At 39.5% G+C, this 23576-nt stretch overlaps 1 protein-coding gene across 4 annotated transcripts in view; it reads right to left on the bottom strand.

The window, feature by feature from the left end:
* The window catches only part of CEMIP2 (cell migration inducing hyaluronidase 2), an 85568-nt gene that overhangs the window by 42525 nt on the left and 19467 nt on the right, over positions 1-23576 (bottom strand). For 3 of the 4 annotated variants that reach the window (XM_074394682.1, XM_039461427.2, XM_074394683.1), the window contains exons 2-10: positions 23063-23405; positions 18608-18748; positions 17354-17915; positions 12485-12654; positions 7477-7665; positions 5154-5323; positions 3553-3762; positions 2908-3113; positions 2704-2773 (exon numbers count right to left, since the gene is read on the bottom strand). In XM_074394682.1, the coding sequence (XP_074250783.1) occupies positions 2704-2773; positions 2908-3113; positions 3553-3762; positions 5154-5323; positions 7477-7665; positions 12485-12654; positions 17354-17915; positions 18608-18748; positions 23063-23393 (2049 nt within the window). In that variant the 5' untranslated portion in view covers positions 23394-23405. The remainder of the gene's footprint in view (positions 1-2703; positions 2774-2907; positions 3114-3552; positions 3763-5153; positions 5324-7476; positions 7666-12484; positions 12655-17353; positions 17916-18607; positions 18749-23062; positions 23406-23576) is intronic. The other variant, XM_074394684.1, reaches the window with a different exon arrangement.

Genomic DNA, 23576 nt, shown 5'->3' with positions numbered 1-23576 from the left:
TAATTCCCATGACAATTCTTTATTTTACAACTCAATTAAAAATCAGCCCAGTGTGAAGGACAACTTCACTTTATGGAACTTTGATTAAATAGCTTGCTAAAACTTAATAATACAGTGTAAAAGGACAGCATTAATTCAAATTCAGCACACATTTATTTAGTGCCTGCTATGTGCCAACTGTACAGTAAGACTATTCTCAAATAATTCAGTCTAGTAAGAAATACAGAGATAATTAAAATATAATGTATATGATAAGTACCTATATTAACTGTAACAAATAGAGTCCATCGGGGGGAGAGACGAGAGAGGAATTATGGAAAGCAGATATATACCTACACACCAAAATGAATGCCATGTGTAACATTTTCCATGACAAAATTTTATTAACAGATCTTAATAGAACAAACTACTCTGAAAAATGTTTGCTACTCTTCTGGGCACAAAACAGACAAGTCGACGGGATGAGACCTAGAGGGTCAGAAGAAAACTCCATACCATAACCTGTAAGCTGAGGGCAGAGTGGGATGCAATGGAGATGGAGATGAGAGTGGGACGGGGATAAGAGGGGAGCAGCTGTTTCCTGTTAAAACACTGTGGTGTCAACACAGGTAAAAGGAGCTTTGTAAAAGGCAGTGGAAAGGTACAATGAAAAAATGGTTTGATTTACTTTGGGAGGAAAAACCCGGCCCAAATTAACTTTTACTGGAACAGTTTTTCTAGAGAGAAAATAAACAGTTCACAGAATAAAAAGGAAGAACATGCATGCAATGCTTTCTTCTTTTCTCATATGAGACACAGTTAAGGGTATCTGGCAGCCTCACCTTCTATTTTTCATGAACTCTTGGCAATTTGCTTTAATCTTCAAGCCCTGACTTCTAAAAAGAGCTAAAAGAAATCTTTGTTCTGGCTGTTGACTCGTAATGTCACATAGATCAGAAGATGGCTGTGCATCAACTTCTTGGTCATCTGTACTCAAAAACTCACTTTCCAATTAGAAACTCTGAGCACAAACCTCATACAGGCTCAACAAATATTTGATGAAAAATGAATGAATGAAAACCTAAAATGATCAAACGTCTGGGTCTCTGGTCTGTCAAATAAGAATCTTCAGTTGACAGGGACTTTCAGATTACGTTTTATGTTTTTAAGGAAAATAACAGATATGACTTCAAACCATCACCCACTGATGCCTTTTTTCTTGTTATCTCAAATACATCCTTCAACTAATCTTTTACTTCATCTTAGGAAACAATGCTAGGTATTTATTTCCTTTTAAATATTTTAAATAGCTATGATGTATAAATATGAATATTTAGGTATCACTATAATTTCATATTTTTATTGCAATTTTCAACACAATTATAATCTCAATAGCATAATATCTTAAAAGATTCATTTAGCCTGGGAATGGTGGCTCATCCCTATAATCCTAACACTTTGGGAGGCTAAGGCAGGTGGATAGCTTAAGACCAGCAGTTCAAGACCAGTTTGGGCAACACAGCAAACACAGTGTGTGTAAAATAAAAAAAGTAAGCATGAGCCTGTAGTACCAGCTACTCAGCAGGCTGAGGTGGGAAGATGGAGGCAGAGGGTGCAGTAAGCCAAGGTCACACTACTGCACTCCAATCTGGGTGACAGAGTGAGACCCTGTCTCAGGAGAAAAAAAAAAGAATCATTTAGCTTTTACATTACAAGTTTTAATAATACCAAAAACTCTCAATAATAAATACAAATTTCTCCAAACTTATCCAGGAGACACTTCTATTATCCAAAACATATCATTCATAATTCTCTTAAAAATTATTCTCATGTGTGAGTCTTAATTCATGGCATGTATATGAGTTTTGCTGCTTTCCCAAGGAAATGAGATTCCCACTTGTAAATAAAGCCTTACATTCAACAAAAGGGTGTATGCCCTGATCAGAGTGATAAGGTATTCTCCAAGATAATCCATTCTCATTAAGAAAAAAAAAAAGCTAAGGTTTTTTGAGGTTTGTTGTTGTTGTTTGTGTGTGTGTGTGTGTGTGTGTGTATGTTTTTATTGACACAGGGTCTCTCTCTACCACCCAGGCTGGAGTATAGTGATTGGCACAATCTTGGCTCACAGCAGCCTCCACTTCCCGGGCTCAAGTATCCTCCCACCTCAGCCTCCCAAGTCACTGGGATGACAGCCATGTACCACCACACCTGGCTATTTTGTTTTATTTTTTTGGTGGAGATGGGGTTTTGCCATGTTGCCCAGTCTGGTCTCAAACTCCTAAACACAAGTAATCCACCCACCTTAGCCTCCCAAAGTGCTGGGATTACAAGCGTGAACCACTGTGCCCAACCTAAGCCTATTTTTATCAATACCCTGAAATTGAAAGTATCAGTTCCTTGACCACATATGACTTAAATGCCAGAAAGATTGTACCTAATACACCAAAAATACTCTCTGGAAATAACATAACCCTAGCGATTAGCCCACTTCTTTTCCCCCTTTGGCGTCTACTTATTAAACTCATAGATACTAATGGGCACAAAGGATTTAGGAGAAATAGAAGAACCGTCTCAGCTATCCTGCTCTCAGCTAAACACATAGTACCAGAAAACACCATCATGCTTGGGTTACACTGGCACACATGACATCACATCCATATAAACCAGACTGTTTATAAACAAGAAAAACATTAAAACATCTGAGGTCACTTTAACATTGCTTACCTGTGATCCTGCAGCCGCATTATTAATCAGATTATTGTTGGGATGAGCAATCCAGAAGGTCGAAACAGCCCTGCAAGGCATTTTTCAAGGTGATTTCAACATTCTTCATAAAAACTCCTGCCCACTAAAAACTTCCCCCAAAAACCTCTTTCCCAAAAGTCAAAGGCCTTGACGCATGGGTTTTTCTCTCTGCCAATTACTCACATACAGTCAGTAGCAGGCACAGGAATATAATTTCCAAACACTTTGTCTCGCATGGTGGTACACATGGAGTTGTTCCTATCAGTGGGCAGGAGAGTGCCCGGCTTGGTGAGGAGTCCCAGATTGTGGAACAAAGTATTTCTCTGTTCAATACCATCTTCCAAGAAGAAACAATGACCTAGTGTGTCAAATCCAATGGTGTCTTTTATCTGCAGAAATAAAAGTATATTAATGTCATTGGTAACAAGACTGATTGTGATTTAAGTGACAAGTGCTATCCAGTGTAGCATGTTCAGCGCAAATGGATAAAGAGGTCTGAACCTTAGCAGAATGGGCAAAGTGGCATGTCAGGCTTACTTTATCTCTGAAGGGGACAATGTGCTTGGGTCCCACAGGGGCAAGAAATAAAAATAAATTGTAAATAAATAAATAATACAAAATATAAAATTGAATCAAATTTAGAAGAGGACACTCTGGGTGGTTGAAAAGGTAGGTTTCCTTCAGACAGAAAAATTGTACAATGCTCAGAAAAGGCAGGATAGAGCAAGGTATGTGTGAAACAGTTTACTTACACAAAATTGAGAAGTCATGAGAATTAAAGAGTTAGCTATTTCAATAATATGGGTTGACTAATGTGGGGCTACTTACTAGCAAGCCATTTGTCCCATGCACAGTGATGCACCTTGAGAAGCTATGATGAATAGACAGGCCATCCACAAATGTTGTGTGTCTGTATCCTCCTTTATAATCCACGTCTCCACACAGGTGAAAGTGAACAGGATACCGCCCCAGCTGCTGCTGACCCATGTGTTTCAATTCCACATAAGAAAGATGGACTGAAGTAAAATTTTTCATTATCTGCAAGTCAAGGTACCAAAATCAAACTCATACTTTTCAGAATAGGGAACTAGCCAAAAAAAAAAAAAATTGTTTTAACAGAAAACATCCAAAAGAGAATATGTATTAAAACATTTGATTTTCTTTTGCATCCTGTTTTCCTGGATTCCCAGATAATACTTTAGCAAATGCCTTCAATTAGGACCAAAATATTCGAACAAATCAAAACACTTTCGCAGAGATCATTATTGCAGCTTTCCTTTATTTGTTCAAATATTTTAGTCATTCCCAATCTCATCTTCTTCATTTAGATATCCTCCATCAGAGTCTGATAAATATTTATTTCTAAATCCTCCCAGTGTTTTAGTTAGCACATAATATTGTCGGCTTAAGTTATTTTCAAAAATTCTTCTGTGATCCAAAGTTTGAGCACTCTCAATACTTCTAAACACTAGATTTTCAATCACAGTACTAAAAACAAACGAATAACACTGATCAACATTTCAGAAATCCTTGTAATAGGCTGCATACAGTGGCTCACACCTGTAATCCTAGCACTTTGGAAGGGCAAGATGGGCAGATTGCTTGAGCCCAGGAATTCAATACCAGACTGGGCAACATGGCAAAACCTTATCTCAAAAAAAAACACAAAAATAAGTCAGGTGTGGTAGTGCACACCTGTAGTCCCAGCTACTCGGGGGGGCTGAGGTGGGAGGATCACTTGATCCCAGGATATTGAGGCACAATCAGTCGTGATCATGTACTGTACTCCATCCTGGATGACAGTGAGACTCTGTCTCAAAAAAAAAAAAAAAAAAAAAAAAATCCTTGTAACAGAAATGCTGCTTACAGCTACAGCCTACTCAATGCACACAAAGTGATTTAACAACACATGTAGCCAAAATGCAGCCCAGAAGTCCAACAGATTAGTATATATTGATAGAATACTGCCTAGTATATAGTAAGTACTCGTTTTTCCAGAACAAAAATTTGCATACAAAAAATATTTTTACAGAAACATATTTTGTATGTGCTTGCTAGTATTGCTAACCCTTTGGTAATACTATGTTTTTTTAAAAAAAAAAAAAACTAACTGATGCTTTCAGGAATCACATGCATGGATACCAACCAAGCTCCTTTGTGGTTTTTTGTTTCTGTAATTGGTTCTTCCCAATATACTGATTTGACTCGTCATGGAACAACTGTTAAATGGTTTAACTAGAGGTCCAGGTAAACTAAATGAAGTCATAACATTCTATTTTAATCATCTAAAACCTCCTCATTGTCATTTGAGAAACAAAACATGATTTGCTTTTAATATCCATTTATATCTCATTCCAAAACTTGACATTTTCCTCAAACGTGTATTTAGCAACCAGGATTTCAAAGAAATCATCAAATCCTTTGCCTACCATAACGTGTCCCCCAAAGGTATCATAATCAAAAAACTGGCACTGATTTTCTGCATAGCACGAGTCCTCCACTTCTCCTTGGATTACAACATTCCGGGTAAGAATTCCAACCTCAGCTCTCATGTCCACACCGTCTATGATCTCACCCATGTGCAGGAACTGAGGGGTTTCTGGTTGACGTGGTCAAGGGAAGAAAGAACATTAGAACAAAGAAAACATGAAACTCGCTTTAAAAAGACATTCTCTTCATTCCATAACCCCAAGATGATACTGACAACTTATCATCAGCTCCCATTCTCTCACACCTCAGAATCAGAATCCCAGGGCATGGGAATTTTAAAGATTATCTAGTCCAGTCCCCACCTACTGCCTGAACCCTCACTACTAACTGTCCTGCCAATTCTCAAACCCACACACTGACAGAGAGCTTGTTCCTTCCTGAAGAAGCTCAATCCTCCCTTCAACAGCACTAATAATCTGGAATCTGCCTAAAGGTCCATAATCTTTCTCTCCAGTTTCCGTCCATATGCTCTTTTCAGTCTCCTCCCCTAGGGCATATGAAGAACCAAATGCCTGGTGAGTCCATAAAACAAATGGCGTGCAGATGTTAATATCAGGGTGTCAAACTGTCCATGCTTTTACTTGAAAGCTAAAGTAATCTGCAACTGGACATTAACAAAAGAGAAATTACCATCTTTTCTTTCCCATTTCTTTTTATTTCAGTATTATTATGCATTCTTTTAAATTCTGACATTTACTGGAAGTGTAGAAGCACTTTAATAATGAGCTTTTCTCTGATGATCTTATTATATAAACTCAGGAAGGAAAAATACACATAAATCATGGGAGGAGAGTTCATGAAGACTCATCACGTAGACTTGTTAACAAGAGTTGGAATTTCCAAAAAAAATTAATGCCAGATGGCATCATAGTTTGGGGTTTTTTTTTTGTTGGTGGTGGTGTTCTTGTTTTGTTTATTCCCTGTATTATCAAGAAGGAAAAGTACAATGTTGAATGAAGCACAGGGAAAAAGGGCCAAGTGAGCCAATCACTGTTTTTTTCCAAAGCAGAAAATTTTTCCTAAATGTCAAAGCTCTACCTATTACTCTAAATTACTGAAAAGCTAAAGAAGCACTTACTGAACAGTTACTGTAAACTCTTTTCTTAATCTTGAGTTCAGAAGAAAAGCAATAGAATGAATGAAATGCACAATGAATACCATAAATGAAGCAATGTACAAAGGGGCTGTGCCAAGTACCAGGCTCAAAATTAATGCCTGGTAAGAGTCAGGCATTATTTTGATACGCAACTTACAGTAAGAATTTCTTTGTGTAGTCATTTTTTTTTTTGAGGAGGAGGAGGAGTCTGGCTCTGCCGCCCAGGCTGGAGCACAGTGGAATGATCTCAGCTTACTGCAACCTTCGCTTCCTGGGTTCAAGCGATTCTCCTGCCTCAGACTCCCCAGTAGCTGGGATTATAGGTATGTTCCACCATGCCCAGCTAAATTTTTTTGTATTTTTAGCACAGACGGGGTTTCACCATATGGGCCAGACTGGTCTAAAAAACCTGACCTCAAGTAATACACCCGCCTCAGCCTCCCAAAGTGTTGGGATTACAGGCATGAGCCACAGCACCCAGCCAGAAAATGTAGTCTTATGGAAATACCTATTGATACATATTGATTCCATTTTAAATATTAGTGAGGTGTTTTTTTTTTTTTTTTTTTTGCTAATCCAATAGGCACTTGAAAACCATAAGATTTCTTTTAATTAAGAAAGACTTCTATTAATAAATGGATCTAGTTTATCGTTGGGTTTACTATTATCTGATAATAGAAAACTAATACAAAAGAAAATGGAGCGGGGTGGGGGAAGGAAGAGCATCAGGAAAAATAGCTAATGCATGCTGGGCTTAATACTTAGGTGATAAGTTGATAGGTGCAGCAAACCACCATGACACACATTTATTTATGTAACAAACCTAAACATCCTGCACATGTACCCCAGAACTTAAAATAAAATAATGGAAAAGACGTTGGAAAAAATCAATTTATCTAATTGACATCTCTTTTTTTTAATACATACAAAGAAATGGAAACAATATGCATCACTAGCAGCAAGAATATTGCTCAATAGCTATTTTTATCTAATATTCCCTGGAATCTAGTGTTCAGTGCACTCCACTGGTATGACCTTAAATACTGATAACAGTGGTGTTGGTGATGGTGGTGATGATAGTAGTGACTGAGAGGAAACAGAATCCCAGAGATTAAATCCCAAGAAAACAGTGTGTTTCCCAAGTAGTACTCTGAACAGTTTAATACCTTTAACTTTGACCTGAAAACGGCTGCATTCGGAACAGGGAAGAAGCGTGAACTCCTCTGCTTGGTACATGGAATAGTCTGTGCTTGCGACCACAATCTGGTCTCCAGGTTTCCAGCTACTAACATCATCCAGCAAATTTAGCTTCACTCCATCTACAGCCTCTACCCGGAAACCTGAAAGAGCAACACCTAAACCAAAAAAAGAAAGAAAAAAAGTGATGCATTAACAGTACATTTTTTTCCTCTAAAATCAATCAGTGTGAGGACACTGATTCACAAATTAAAAGTTAACGTAACCACATACGATTCATCAAATTTTTACTCATGCTACCATGTATCAGTCACTCTACAGATATAAATAATAAAAGCATGAAAATGGAGAGATCCCTGCCCTCAAGAAAAGAGTGCTTCATGTACCACTAGCCATGAAAGAACACAAGATGTCACCTTAGTAAACTATTATTTTCTAAGTTTGAAGAAAGCTCTCGATCCCCAAATCTCTCACTGTATTTCAACTCAGTGCTACAACTGTTATACTGACCCCAAACTATCCTAATATGTGACAAGTACATATATTCCAGCAGAAGTTGTCAAACAGAGGATAGGCCTGTAATAAATACCCAGTGCTTCAATTTGATTCAAGCACAGAAAAATGGATAGGACATTAGCATACTAACAATCTTAATATTTAAGAATTGGTAGGGCCAGGCATGATGGTTCACACCTGTAATCCCAGCACTTCAGGAGGTCAAGGCAGGAGGATCACTTGAGCTCAGAAGTTCAAGACCAGCTTGGGCAACATAAAAAAAAAAAAAAATGGCTGGGCATGGTGTCGTGCGCCTATAGCCCCAGCTACTCTGAGCCAGGAAGGTTAAGGCTGCAGTGAGCTGTGTGATCAGGCCACCGCATTCCAGCCTATAAGATAGAGCAAGACCCTGTCTCCAAAATAAGTAAAACGTAAAATAACAATTTGTGGCTGGGCATGGTTCCTCACACCTGTAATCCCAACACTTTGGGATTGGCCAAGGCCAGAGGATGATTTGAGCCCAGGAGTTCAAGACCAGCCTGAGCAACAGAGTGAGACCCCATCTCTACAAAAACTTTTAAAAGTAACTGGGTGTGGTGGCATAGGCTTGTGTTCCCAGCTAATTAGGAGTCTGAGGTGGGAGGATCACTTGAGCCCAGGAGTTTGAAGCTGCAGTGAGCCATGACTGCATCACTGCACTCCAGCCTAGGCAACAGAGCAAGATCATCTCTAAAAACAAACAACACAAAAATCTGTCTCCGAAAACCCTTCATCTCTGTGCCTTTGCTCACGCTTTATTCTTCCCCTAAAATGTCCTTCCATTCTTCTTGATCAACCCACATACTGTCCTTTTATGAAGTTTGGGTGATTTTTTAAGGACTTTCCAAACATCTTTGTTGGAAGCAGCCTCTCTCTCCCCGGTATTCTCGCGGTATACTGCCTGGTATTGTTCATACCTTCCCAGCGGGAGGACCGCTCACCTCCTTGGAAGTTGCGTCAGTGAAGGTAGCAGAGTACATTATTCACATGTGCACTACTCCGTCTTGTTTGTGGATCCAAGACGTCTGCTGAATGGATGAGTATGACCAGTATGCTCTGCAATGTGACCTGAGGTCACACAGTGGTATCCCTGTCCAACTGAGCTCCTTTCCTGGGATAATGTAAATTATGTAATCTAATGACTGCTAATTACTCATCTTTCCTAATGTTTCCTTTGAAAGTCAAAGTTAGCTCCCAATTAAGCATGCAAGAACTGAAAATCGAATCCAACTTCGTAACTTGGCTTCTTTTACATGCTATCCAGTATAGAAATGTTTTCTGCTTCTTAACATTCATGATATAATCTGTCATAAACCAATAGCTGATTTAATGGAAATGTTTATGAAACAGACGGGAACTACTTCATAGCACTGATAGAGAAGGAGAACATGACATTCAAAAGACAGCTGTTTAATAAATATCTGTACTTTTCTGTCATCCTTCTAATTAACAGGATGCTACCCTGAGGTAGAAAGGCTGAGGTGGAAAGATTGCTCAAGCTCAGGAGGTCAAGGCTGCAGTGAGTTGTGACTGTACTGCACTCCAGCCTGGAAGAGAACAGTGAGACCTTTCTCATAAAAGAAAAGAAAAAAAACCCTGTAATCTCAGCACTTTGGGAGGCCGAGGTGGGCAGATCACCTGAAGTCAGGAGTTCAAGACCAGCCTGACCAACATGGTGAAACCCCATCTCTACTAAAAATACAAAAATTAGCTGGGCATAGTGGCACATGCCTGTAGTTCCAGCTACTCAGGGGGCTGAAGCAGGAGAATCACTTGAACCCTAGCCTGGGTGACAGAACAAGACTCTGTCTCAAAAAAAAAAAAGAGAAGAAAAGTGACAGAACACATTTACTTTGGAGAATTAAACGTGGGGAAATTTAAAGCAAGGAACAAGCAACAATACGTAAATTCTTACCATCTTTAAAAAAATGTAAAGACATGGTCTCAATATGTTGCCCCGTCCTAATCTTAAGTGATCCTCCCACTTCAGGCTCCCAAAGCTCTGAGATTATAGGCATCAGCACTGGACCCGGTTCTTCCAACTATCCAGATAAAATAACCTGGGCAAGTCTTGGATTCTGTTTTTGTACTCTAATCTACCCTGCTTTTCTATTTCTATAAAGCATGCAAAGAAAGTACCTGACAAATCTAAAATGTTTTCTGAATATGTTTCTTGCATCCAGATATTAAAGCCTATGAGATTTTATACAAATAATATTAATAATAGTAACTCTAACAATAAAAATGATAGCTAATAGTTATTGGGACCTCACGTGCATAATAAACTTTCATCAAAACATCCCGTGAGAGACAGGAGCTATTACATTTATTAGGGATAAAAAAAAAACAAACAAAAAAAAAAAAAACAAAGATCAGGGAGTTTGAATAAGGGCTAAATACGGTAGAACCCCAAATTTAAAACCAATCTAATTCCAAAGCCCAGTTTCTTCCAAAGCCTCTGTATTATCCTTTCCAAGAATCAAAACAAGCAGGTTAAAAACAAAGATAAAGACTAGGTGCGGTGGCTCAAGCCTGTAATCCCAGCACTTTGGGAGGATGAGGCGGGTGGATCACGAGGTCAAGATATCGAGACCGTCCTGGTCAACATGGTGAAACCCCATCTCTACTAAAAATACAAAAAATTAGCTGGGTATGGTGCGGCGTGCCTGTAATCCCAGCTACTTAGGAGGTTGAGGCAGGAGAATTGCCTGAACCCAGGAGGTGGAGGTTGCGGTGAGCCGAGATCGCGCCATTGCACTCCAGCCTGGGTAACAAGAGCGAAACTCTGTCTCAAAAAATAAAAAAATAAAAAAACTCGTAGAGACAAAAACAACCACTATCCCAAATTTCACATTTTTACCAAAAAAATTAATTTCCCTAACAGCAATTAAGAAACATTCTTGCTGGGCACTGTGCCTCACCTTAGGGAGGCAGAGGCGGGAAGATACCTTGAGCCCTGGAGTTTGAGACCTGCCTGGGCAACATAGCAAGATCTCATTCTCCACAAAAAGGAAAAAAAACAAAAAGACCAAAAAAAAAAAAAAAAAGAATAGAATAGAAATATTCTTTTGTTCAGATAAAATTTCAGTAATGCACCCATGCCTGTAATCCCAGCACTTTGGGAAGCTGAAGTGGATGGATCACTTCAGGTCAGGAGTTGGAGACCAGCCTGACCAACATGGTGAAACACTATCTATAACAGAAATATAAAAAAATTAGCCAAGCATGGTGGCATGCACCTGTAATCCCAGCTACTTGGGAAGCTGAGGCAGGAGAATTGCTTGAAACTGGGAGGCACAGTGCATTGAGCCAAGATCGCACCACTGCACTCCAGCCTGGGTGACAGAGCAAGAATCTATCTCAAAAAAAAAAAAATTCAGTAATGCTTTAAAAAAAGATGACTACTAGACAAATAAATTTTGACTTGAAAGATCACTCGAATTTGTTTCTTTCTGTTAAACTTTTTTTAAGCCAGAAGGTCAGATGGGAAAGATTTGTATTACTCAGTAACTCAGTTTTTCTTTCCTGTCTAAGATCATCTCCTATTAGCACTACTGAATGGAAAGCATAAAAGAAAGTTCATTCTCTCATTCCTTAAGAAAACTGTCCACCTCTTCTAGAGTCACTGAGAACATGAGACATGAACCGTATCTTATGAGAGATAGCTAGATTGTACCATCTTTCAGAAATGAATAGTTATCACTAATATGGAAATGAAAATAACATTTCCTACACAGGAAACATTGACTAGCAGTCTGTCAGTAATTATCCTGTCTAGAATATTACTGGAGGCAGTACCACTAAACTCCTCGAAATCCTCTTACAGGATAAAATTCCTGCTAAGAAATGCTTCTCACCCACCATCTATGCTTTTCGGCAGAGGCAAAGAAACAGCAGTGATCCTGGAGGCAGAAAGCTGGCGCTTGACTCCAGCTTCCTCACCCCTAATAGATCATCTCTTCACCCCAAGCCCAGAAGACTGTTTCTAGACTAAAGAATGGTCTACTCTAGTTTCAGCTCAACTTTATTCTAAAACAAGCTTGTCTAACACACAGCCCAAGGGCCACATGCGGCCCAAGATGACTTTGAATGCAGCCCAACAGAAACTCATAAACTTTTTTAAAACATTGAGTTTTTTTGTTTGTTTGTTTTGTTTTTTAGCTCATCAGCTATCATTAGTGTTACTATATTTGGTGTGTGGCCCAAGATAGTTCTTCTTTTACCATGGCCCAGGGAAGCCGAAAGATTGGGCACCTCTGTTCTAAAAGATTATTGGATTTTGTTCTAAAAGGTTAAGTACAGTAGGAAAACTGTAAGTTTCAATTTCAACTAGTTGAGAAATCTAACCAGGTGACTGTCATCTGAACAAAATACTATTCTAAAAAAAAAATCTGTCATAATACTTAACAGTGTCTTACAAGAGTATAACCTGTACTCGCCTACCTTCAATCCATTCACTATAAGCTGTCACAGAGAACTTCTGGCCATCCACAGTATAAAATTCTCTCTGGGCAAGAGCCTTCCCACCACTGCTATGATTTTCATAGTTTCTTACAGATTCATTGCAAGAAGTGCTTCCACCATCAATGACACCAACTAAAGCCCAAGCTTGCCTAGAAGGAAAAAGAGCATGTGCATTTGATTATTTGTCATGGCATTCACAAAATCCCTGACAAAGTTGTTATTACAGAGTGCTGTTTAATTCTCATATTCATTTTTGTCCATCTCTAATGTTTTTTCCATAGGAGGCTACAATTCCAAACCTTGACTGAAGTAACATCATAGAAGGAAATAAACCTAGTTTTTAAATACCTGTTTGTCCACCTCTGTCACAGGTGGAACACGGACGGCTACAATTTCAATTAATCATTGACTTACTTCCTCAACACACATCCATATCACACATAGCATTGAGCCATAAATCCATTTATTTTCTTTCTCTCTCTCTTTTTTTTTTTTTTAAATGGAGTCTCAGTTTGTCACCAGGCTGGAATGCAGTGGTGTGATCTCAGCTCACTGAGACCTCCGCATCCAGGTTCAAGGGATTCTCCTGCCTCAGCCTCCCAAGTAGCTGAGACTACAGGCACGCACCACCATGCCCAGCTAATTTTTGTATTTTTAGTAGAGACGGGGTTTCACCATGTTAGCCAGGATGGTCTCGATCTCTTGACCTCATGATCCACCCGCCTTGGCCTCCCAAAGTGCTAGGATTACAGGCGTGAGCCACCACCCCTGCCTATTTTCTTTCTTTTAAAATGATTATCACCTGCTCTCTTTGAAACCATCCTTTCTATTAATACAATGTTCTCAAAAATCTAACTGCATGATAGAATTACCTGGGAATTTGAAAAATATATCAATGCTCAGAAGCCATCTCAGATAAAGGGAATCATAATAATAATAGCAAAAGTTTGGGTCCCGCATTTGTATTTTTTTTTTACATAATAAATAAAAAAGAAAAAAATAATAATTTATTTTTATTTTTTGGAGACAGGGTCTCAACTATGTTTTTAAAGTTCCCAGGTGGCTGGAATATGCAGTTAGGCTTGAGAGCCACTGAGTTTGGGCAGTGGTTCTCAAACTTCAGTATGCATCCGGATCAACAGGAGAAGGGAAGGGGGTGCTGAATTCGATCGCTGGCCTCAGTGTCTGAGGTAGGACCCTCTGGTTTTCTAATGGATTACCAAATTATGTTAATACTGCAGGTCAAGGGGCCATGATTTGAAAATCCCTAAATTAGAGACTAGAGGTTAGCGTAGTAATCATCAGTGTCAATAGCCTGGGGGTCTTATCCTTCTTCCTGACATAAGTGACCTAAGGTGCACCCTAGGGGTCTCCACTTTAAAAAATCCTTGCAAAATGAGAAATTTCTTAACATTCCTAAATTAAATTAAAGCTGTAGAATCACTATTCGACAGATTTAAAATTTTTAAGACACCATTCTTTTTTTTTTTTTTTTTGAGATGGAGTCTCCTCCTGTTGCCCAGGCTGGAGTACAATGGTGCAATCTTGGCGCACTGCAACCTCCACCTCCCAGGTGCAAGCGATTCTCCTGCCTCAGTCTCCTAAGCAGCTGGGATTACAGGTGCCCGCCACCAGGACCAGTTAATTTTTGTATATTTAATTTTTAGTAGAGACAGGGTTTCACCATGTTGGCCAGGCTGGTCTTGAACTGACCTCTGGTAATCTGACCACCTCAGCCTCCCAAAGTGCTGGGATAACAGGCATGAGCCACTGCACCTGGCCTGAAAACACCATTATTTCTGATACTAAATATCTGAGAGACGTGCTCAAACTTGTGACCAAAAGCAATCAAAGTAAAGGGATGATTTTTAAAACCCAGAAAATTTGCTTTAGGACTTCTGGTTTAAAACATGAAAAGAAAAATGTCAACTTCCTATTCTAGAAATAAAATAACAATTATAATCTGTGTCTGACAGATGGCTGGATATTCACAGATAAAAGCTAACCAAAGCATGCCTACACCCTTACGAATTCCACAGCCGCCCCTGTATGGATTAGCTACTCTTTGGACAACAGTGCTTTGTAGTTTTATTTATATCCCTTGATACAGCAGAAAGAATCAAATAAAGAATGTCTCAATGTATTATCTCCTATTTGAGAGAAGAAAAGAGAGGAAGGATATCAGAGGCTTCCTTTCTTTACCAGAACTGCCTCAGCAACTACAAAACAATGTTCTTTCTTTCCTACTAACATTATCTCCAAAACACTCCTACTTCCCTCCTCCACTTGAGGGAAAATTTCAGTGCACCAGAACATTATCTTCAAAGGCCTATGTGCTTATGTTATGTACATTGGAGATAATGTCTATGCAATGGAACGTTGGCAAAAGATCACAACTATAATTCCTCTATGAAATCAAGGGTGATATTTTAAAAGGAATTGAGAAACCAGTAGGGAGAGGAACCTAAGAAAGTCAAAACAGTCACAGCTAATGATCATGCAAATCTAGAAACAATAACAGCATGAAGAAATAGAAGGTGTAATCCCTGGCATCACTGGATAATGAAACAAAGTAGTTCTCTAACTTGGAAACAATCATGCTTCCACTCCTAAGTCCATAAATTATAGAAATATATGCACATGTACATCAAGAGATGGATGGATCAAGGAACATCTGGGGAAGCAATTTTATACAGGTCCAAATTGGAAAGCCACTCAGATGGCCACCAATAAATAAACTGTGGTATATTCATACAACAGAAAATAAACAGCAATGAAAATGAGCCTCAGCCAGGCACATGACTCATGCCTGTAATTGCAGCAATATGGGAGAACGAGATGGGAGGATCACTTGAGGCCAGGAGTTTGAGACCAGCCTGGTCAACAGAGTGAGACTTCCATCTCGATTTCTAATTTTAAAAAGAAAAGAAAATGAGCCAGCACTATATGCAACAATGTGAAAAGCATTCAATAACATAACACTGCACAAAGAAGCCAGACACAAAATATGATATATTGTCTGCTTCCATTTACATGAAGTCGAAAAACAGGCAAGCTGAAACTTTAGTAGATTACACAAATTCAGGAGGATGGCTCCCTTCGGTGGGGAAGAGAGTGATTATTGTATAGCAGAGGGAGGAAGGAAACTTCTGGGCTGCTGGCAATGTCCTATTTCTTGACCTGGGTGGTGGCTACACAGGCATCACATTGTGGCAACTCATGAAGCTCTGCATTCTTATTTTTAGCACTTTTTTGTATCATATTTCAAAAATAAAAAGCAAAACAAAAAAAAAAAACAACCCTTTGAGGTTTTGCACATGGAATTTCCTCGGTGCGAAAAAGCTTCCTTCTCTGTTATCTACACAGCACACTCCTGAATTCCCTTCAGGTCTTTTGCCTTTGGGGAGCCTGTACCAATTCACTAGGCCAATGTAGAGGCTCTTTCTATTAATACTTATGTTCCCATTACACCCTGAAACTGCAATCTCACTGCAATGTATGATCATCATCTATTTGGGTCTCTGTTTATCCACTGGGTTAAATGAGGGCTCTGAGACAGTATCCTTTCGTCTAAGCACCCATGGGTATCCAGCACTTAGCATCTCCTAAGTATCTCCTATGTGGATAAAAGGCATTTCTAAAATGTTACAGACTGTTTTTCTTCACTAATTTTTGTCTTTCTATAGCCTTCTCTAGCATTGCTGTAGGTAATATCCCATTCCAACAATCTACCATCAAAGGAAAAAATAGTGCCTAGATCATTCTGGCACGTGGGTTTTGAGGTCCTCTTACTTTTTCCACCATAGATATTCCCTGACTTTACTAAGAACATTCAGCAGAACTAAAAACTTCTGTTTTTTAAATGAAATGTTAGGCCAGCTACTTCCCCTAGACTCAGAACTGCATTAGGAAATCACAGTTAATTAGAACGTGGCACAAGAAGGCTGGGTGTGGTGGTTCATGCCTATAAAGCCAATGTTTTGGGAGGCTGAGGCAGGAGGATCACTTGAGCAAAGGAGTTGGAGACCAGCCTAGGCAACAAAACGAGACCCATAGCTACACAAAGTTTAAAAATTAGACAGGTATGGTGGCAATTGCTTGTAGTCTCAGCTACTTGGGAGGCTGAGATCGAAGGATGGCTGGAGCCCAGGAGGTGGAGGCTGCAGTTAGCTGCAACTGCACCATTACCCTCCAGCTTGGGCAACAGAACAAGACTCTGTCTCTAAAAATAAAAAATAAAAAGAACAGGGTACGTTAACCACAGATAGGAGAAATGAATTCTGCTATCTGGATGAATTTCCTAGCCCTCTTAACTTTTTCCTTCCTTACATATGCCAGGGGTCTATACACCTGTGCCAATCAAACAAGCACATTCAAATCAGCATGCAAAGGAGTCCAAACAACAACAAAACTGTATATTCCACCCCATAGGCTTTTAAGAAAGGTTTAGAACTTAGCACGAAATTCTGCCCTAACCTTTGAACTCGTAAGTTGCCTCAATTAGCCTGAGTTTCATATGATCCTCAGAAGGTAATGAAAGGAGGAAGTCTCTTGAGAGGCAAATTGTCCTTAAATTGTCTGACTGTTTTTCAGTACCTCATTTCTGTTCTCCGCTTTTCACTAGCCTGGCACTCCAGTTCACAAAGGGCTTCATAAATGAAAGCCAAGGAAAACAGCTTCTGTATGCAGGGTCCTAGCCTCCAGCCCCATGTCTCAAAGCTACCAGGCGTACAAATGGTAGTGGGCCTTCTGAATGCCTGAGTCCGGCTGCAGCTTCTTTCCCCAGCCTCGCTCTCCTCTCACACAGACACGGACTCTAACAGGGATCTGGAAAGAAGGTGTGCCTACCTGTAGCCCAGTCCTTGGATCAGTTCACTCCCCAACCGGTCCTGGATCATCTGGATGGTTCCTTGTAAGAGGCTTTTAGCGGCTGAATCCCCGACAGCTATGGCAACAATCCGACCTGGATCCTGGAACCTCAGAAACTCCTGAAGTCGCCTGCTCTCATTGTGGTATTCATGGGTATCAAACTTCTCACTTTCCAAAATTTTGGCTGTGTCTTGGTCAATGACCCTCACATTGAGGCCCCGGGAAAAGTCCTTTTCAAAGGTATAGGACCCAAAGGGCAAGCCTGAGGAATTCAGGGTCTTTGCCAACAACGTCCATGATGTCTTCTGTGTCCCGTGTAACTCCAGTGTCCCACCAGCTTCCACACCAATAAACTTTTTGCCAAATGTTGGCCTACTTTCACCTTCATCTGACTTGCCATACAAGGCAATTGTCGCTTTGGATTTATAGCGGCATTTTTCTGCTCCAATATGAAGCGCCCCACCATCCTGGATCAGGATGTAACGAGTCCTCAAAGTAATATTTCTGGATCCATCTTTATTGTCCCCAAATACAAGCAGTCCTGCAGGGAACATCACCCCTGTAAGCCAACTTCTAAATCATCTTTCTGAGATACTAGGAAATAGATTTCACCTTAAGGTAAAATACACTTCCGCAATTAAGTAGGAAAAAAGAATTCACTAAGAGTCTGCTTAGAAAACCAAAGGGAAAAGTGAAGAGTTCATATCTTAATATACTCTCAATACCCATGACTGTGAATTTCAATCTCTTCACTTTAGAGGTTAAACAACTTCTCTTAAAAATATCTAAGAGCCAGCCGGCTCTGTGGTGCAACAGAGAGCACATTGGACTTCCAGCCGAGCTTGGTGTGGTCGTTCAAAAAATATCTAAGAGCCTACCAACCTGAATCTTATTTTTATATATGTTTACTCATGTTAACTTTCTCATCCCTCTCAAAATTGTAACAAAAATTTAGCTTTGACAGATCAGCTCTCTGGTATTGCTTCCTTGTCTATAAATCAGGGGTCTTAATTTGAATGATACCTAAGGTCTAAGCTCTTAAACTCTATGGTGTTCATCTCTGGATAAATTCTCTGGCTTTATTTCAGGAACTTTTCAAATCTCCATGGTTAGAGTAACACCACAAACTAAAGGCTATTCTGCCTAACAATAGTTTTCTATACAAGAAACATCAACTATCCCCCACATTGAAGAGCAACCTTGCAGTTCCCATAGGCAAGAACCATTACCCACCTCCATCCTGAATGACTATAGAATGCACGGTGGCGTCTGAGGTCAGACGGAGCATATCCCCCTCCTTGATAACAACTTGCTTTGCAGAATCTTGTCCTGGATCCCAGTTCCTGAGACGAGGATTTTGATCTGGGCAATTTTCTATAAACACATTAATATTCCATCCAACCCATTAAAATGCAAGAAGAGTATAGCCAAATCTAAGCACTACCATTATTTACTGCAGATCTGTAAGAAATGTGCTAACATATTTTGATTTCCTGCCAGTAGAATGGAAATCCCACCCCTTTCCACTAGCAGAGAACCATCTTACTCTTTAATTTCTCAACACATTTCCATTTTAAAACATTACTGCAAAACTAAATTGCTAGCGTCTAGTTCAGGACAAACTTCACGGAAAAAAAAAAAGAGTTCTCTTGAATCATCTACTCTGGAAATAAACCAATAGAAAGAGGCAAAATTATAAATCGTCCTGGGATTCACACTAGAAAGCTGTTTTAGAAAGTATGTTCGCAACATCCTGGTAAAAGTGAAAATCGCTAAATAATACATTTATCAGGTCTTCATAAGTTCCTTCCCGTACACAGTGAATAATGAAGTAGGTGTTAATAGCACCTCTCTCCAAGTCTGAGAAACATCACTATCTTCAGCCATGTGCACTCTCCCAACAAAATGAAAGAGGCAAGTGGCTAACAATATAACTTCTATTTTCAGAGATGAGGAAATTACAGGATAGAGAAGCCAAATATTACTTAGAAACCTGAGTAATACGCAAGTTTTCCCATTTAGAAAATGAGATTCTTTACTTCTAGTGTTCCTTTACTAGAACTAGAACCTGGCTCTGGAACAGGTATTATAATAATGAAAATATAAAAATATTTAATTAAAATAGCCATAGCTATTTAATGCATGACATGTTTAATGTCTACCATAATTTTGAAGAGGGGAGAAAAAAATCACATCTTGAATTTTGATCAACTAATGATCAGGTATTTGTGGAAAATCAATTTATCCACTCTGTACCAGATATTTTAAAATTTATAAAGCATAGAATCAGCTCACATTTCCTCAGAGTTTATATTCAAGCTTTGGAGGAAAAAACCACCAAGTATGAAAAAATGAAATGCTGAACAATATGGTAGTGACTTGAGGTTCAAAAGACCTCAAGCAAAGAAGGCGTGGGGCTGGAGTAACTGAGGCAGCTTCATGAACAGGTGACCCAAGACCTGGGCATCAAAGGATGGGCAGCATTTAAACAAGAGGATCAGAGAACACTAGTAATACTAGTATCCCTTGCGATCCAAGTAGTCCATTTGGTTGCTCAGTTAGAATTCCAAGATAGCTGTATTTAAACTGAGCAAAGGTAGGAATAAGCAAGATATGCTCGAAAACCATATGAAGAAATTTCTTTAACTAAGGTGGAAGGAATAACATGAGAAAAAATAGAGAAGTGGGGTGCTGCACAGAGATATTTTTCTATACAGGAGAAAAAAAAGATTCCTCATTTTGAACTTGCATAACACTAATGCAAACATCTTCCTGTTTCTGAGCTCTTATGATGCCCTAGATTTACACTTTCTCTTTAAGGTGATATTAACCACAGCTAAAATTAGTCTCATCAGTTATATCCCTGGCATTCAGTTTTCTCACAGCAGTTTCATAACTGTTGATATTTAATGCTTCTGATAAGTCAATGAGTACACTATTACACTAAAAATCTTTAAGCTTCTCTTCCCATCAAAGAAACAAACAAACAAAAAATCTCTTAAATTTGTTTTGACTTAATAATGACGATTCCTTGAACTTTTCTTCTACTTCCCTCTTTCTATAAAACATCTACCTGAAATTCTCCAAGGTGTTATAACAAGCACTGTACCCAGCTACAATGAAGGAAATCCAGTCTTTCGAGATCTGGAGCCTACTTCAATGGTTATATAATTTCTCTTAATTGTTTATAATTATTCCTCAGGAGAGCATGCTTCATTAAAACCATCACCAAAAATTCCAGGCGATTTCCTTCCAGTAAAACGCACTTAATGAGAAAATCTGTGGTCTGTACTAAGCACTGAAACATAGCTCAGCCAGCCCCACCTTCCCAGCTACCCACTTGCAGAGCAGTGAGTTATATTATCAAAGTTATGTAATGGCAATTACCCCAGGCAGGCTGTCCCTGAAATATTTCAGCATACCAGATCTTTCCACTGATGATCTGCACTTACATTGCCAAAATGTGAAACTAAAGAACATTGATTCAAGTAACCACATCAGCAATGCCCTGTTTCAGATGGAATATGAAAACACCAATCAAAGCCACAGACTTCAGCTCTGATTTCCCACTAGTCTAGCATCCCTTTACTGCAGAGTAGTTGGGAAGTATGAATCAGCACAGTGAACTTAGTTATTATGAATCAGCATAGAGAACTTGGTTATTCAGCAGGGAAAAGGAGAGAGGAAGTCATATGGCATGCAATGGAAATCAACATGATAAGTTCATAATGTGTTCTACTAGTTTGGTCCCTAAGGATACTAATATGCATGTCTCTCTCATTTCAGGTCTATTTTCTTAGAAGTATTTAGCACTACCTCTCCCAGAACCTTAATTTAAAAAAAAAAAAATCCCTTAAAGCACCCAGGAAAACTAAATAATATAATATTCATAAGTCTTATAAGTAGTAAAATGCTTCTGAACTGTTGTAGCTACTGATGGAAGCATTTAACTTGACAAAAATCTGTTGTAGACTTTGTTTAAAAATGCAGAAAAATATGGTGCCCAGTGCAGACTATTAAGAGTCTGCTTCTCTCTTCATAGCCCCGAACCCTCTGATTTTAGACAGATGGATGGTATTCTTTTATGAAGCAATTCATTGTTAGTATTCTATTAAGGCTGACTGGCAACCAACTTCTTCAAAACTTTTCAAAGTATTGATATATCATTAACGTGAAAAGAAAAGACCATTTAAGAAATTAAAATCTCCCTGGATAATATTTAATTAGGAAGAAATGACTGATTTTTAGATAAAGATGTCAGAACTTTTATCCTAACAGATGCTTCCCTTCCAGGATATATATTGTTACTCAAAAATACTTTAAGCTTTTCCTTTGGAACTGCTTCCCAAGCCCATTTCAAGCCACATACACAAATCTTATTATTTGTAGTCACTTACTTTAAAAAAAAACTAAATCTAGTTCACTACATTTATAACCAAAATAAACTTGCAGCCGAGCATGGTGGCTCACACCTGTAATCCCAGCACTTTGGGAGGCCAAGGCGGGCATTACTTGAGGTCAGGAGTTCGAGACCAGCTTGTCCAACATGGTGAAACCCCGTCTCTACTAAAAATACAAAAATTAGCCGGGCGCGGTGGCTCAAGCCTGTAATCCCAGTACTTTGGGAGGCCGAGGCGGGTGGATCACGAGGTCGAGAGATCGAGACCATCCCGGTCAACATGGTGAAACCCCGTCTCTACTAAAAATACAAAAAATTAGCTGGGCATGGTGGCGTGTGCCTGTAATCCCAGCTACTCAGGAGGCTGGGGCAGGAGAATTGCCTGAACCCAGGAGGCGGAGGTTGCAGTGAGCCGAGATCGAGCCATTGCACTCCAGCCTGGGTAACAAGAGCAAAACTCCGTCTCAAAAAAAAAAAAAAAAATACAAAAATTAGCCGGGCACGGTGGCTCAAGCCTGTAATCCCAGCACTTTGGGAGGCCGAGGCGGGTGGATCACGAGGTCAAGAGATCGAGACCATCCCGGTCAACATGGTGAAACCCCGTCTCTACTAAAAATACAAAACATTAGCTGGGCATGGTGGCGCATGCCTGTAATCCCAGCTACTCAGGAGGCTGAGGCAGGAGAGTTGCCTGAACCCAGGAGGCGGAGGTTGCAGTGAGCCGAGATCGCGCCACTGCACTCCAGCCTGGGTAACAAGAGCGAAACTCCGTCTCAAAAAAAAAAAAAAATACAAAAATTAGCCAGGTGTGATGGCACTTGCCTGTAGTCCTAACTACTCGGGAGGCTGAGACAGGGGAATCACTTGAACCTGAGAGGCAAAGGTTGCAGTGAGCCAAGATCGTACCATTGCATTCCAGCCTGGGCAACAGAGTGAGACTCTGCCTCAAAAAAAGGAAAAAAAAAAACTTGCAACAGTCCAAAAATCATACCTACCATAAGAATTTAGTGAAGGCTCTGAAAACATTTCCAAAACAGGTGCTCCAAGACCTTATTGAGCACTGAAACAAAGTATCACAATGGACAGAAAGAGCAATCATTTAATTATATCATTTCCAACAGATTATTGAACAATTGCTCTCATTCATAAGAAATTATACCTCATACTACCTAACCGCATATTAGTTAGCTAGGGCTAACTTAAGATAAAAAAAAATTTTTTTAAGTATTCTACTATTTCCTCCTTTTTTTCTTCTAGAATATGTTCTATGTACATACAGGCAAACTTACCATCTGGAGCATATTTTGAGGATATTCCTAAAATGATTGCAAGTGCAACAAAAAATGAGAAACTAGTAATAGCAAAACAAATGAAAGTATTTTTGTGTCTCTTTTGCTTTCGACTTTCTCTCTGGGCTTGCTGTTCTTCAGGTAAGAATGCGAAGGTTGCCCGGTCTTCTCGTCTGATGGAGGTAAATTTGGCTGAAGCTTGACTCTTTGGAGGGGGAGGGGGACGCAGTGGGACAACCTTCCCTGGAACGTAGCCTGATGAGTGATGACTGTTTCCATTCTGAGGCTGGAGGAAAGCAGGGGCGTGTCCCCTGGAATCAGTGGCATACATGATACACGGTCACTGTGAAAGGAAAAAAAAAATGAAGCTTCAATATGTGAATATTTTAATACAGTTTAGAAACTAATATTTTTTTATTTCTATTTTTTAGAGACAGGGTCTCACTCTGTTGCCCAGACTGAACTGCAGTGGCATGATCATAGATCACTACAGCCTCACACTCCCAGACTCAAG

The sequence above is a fragment of the Saimiri boliviensis genome, chromosome 2 (genome assembly GCF_048565385.1).
Source record: "Saimiri boliviensis isolate mSaiBol1 chromosome 2, mSaiBol1.pri, whole genome shotgun sequence".
Classification (NCBI taxonomy): domain Eukaryota; kingdom Metazoa; phylum Chordata; class Mammalia; order Primates; family Cebidae; genus Saimiri; species Saimiri boliviensis.
This window is presented reverse-complemented; position numbering and strand designations above follow the sequence as displayed.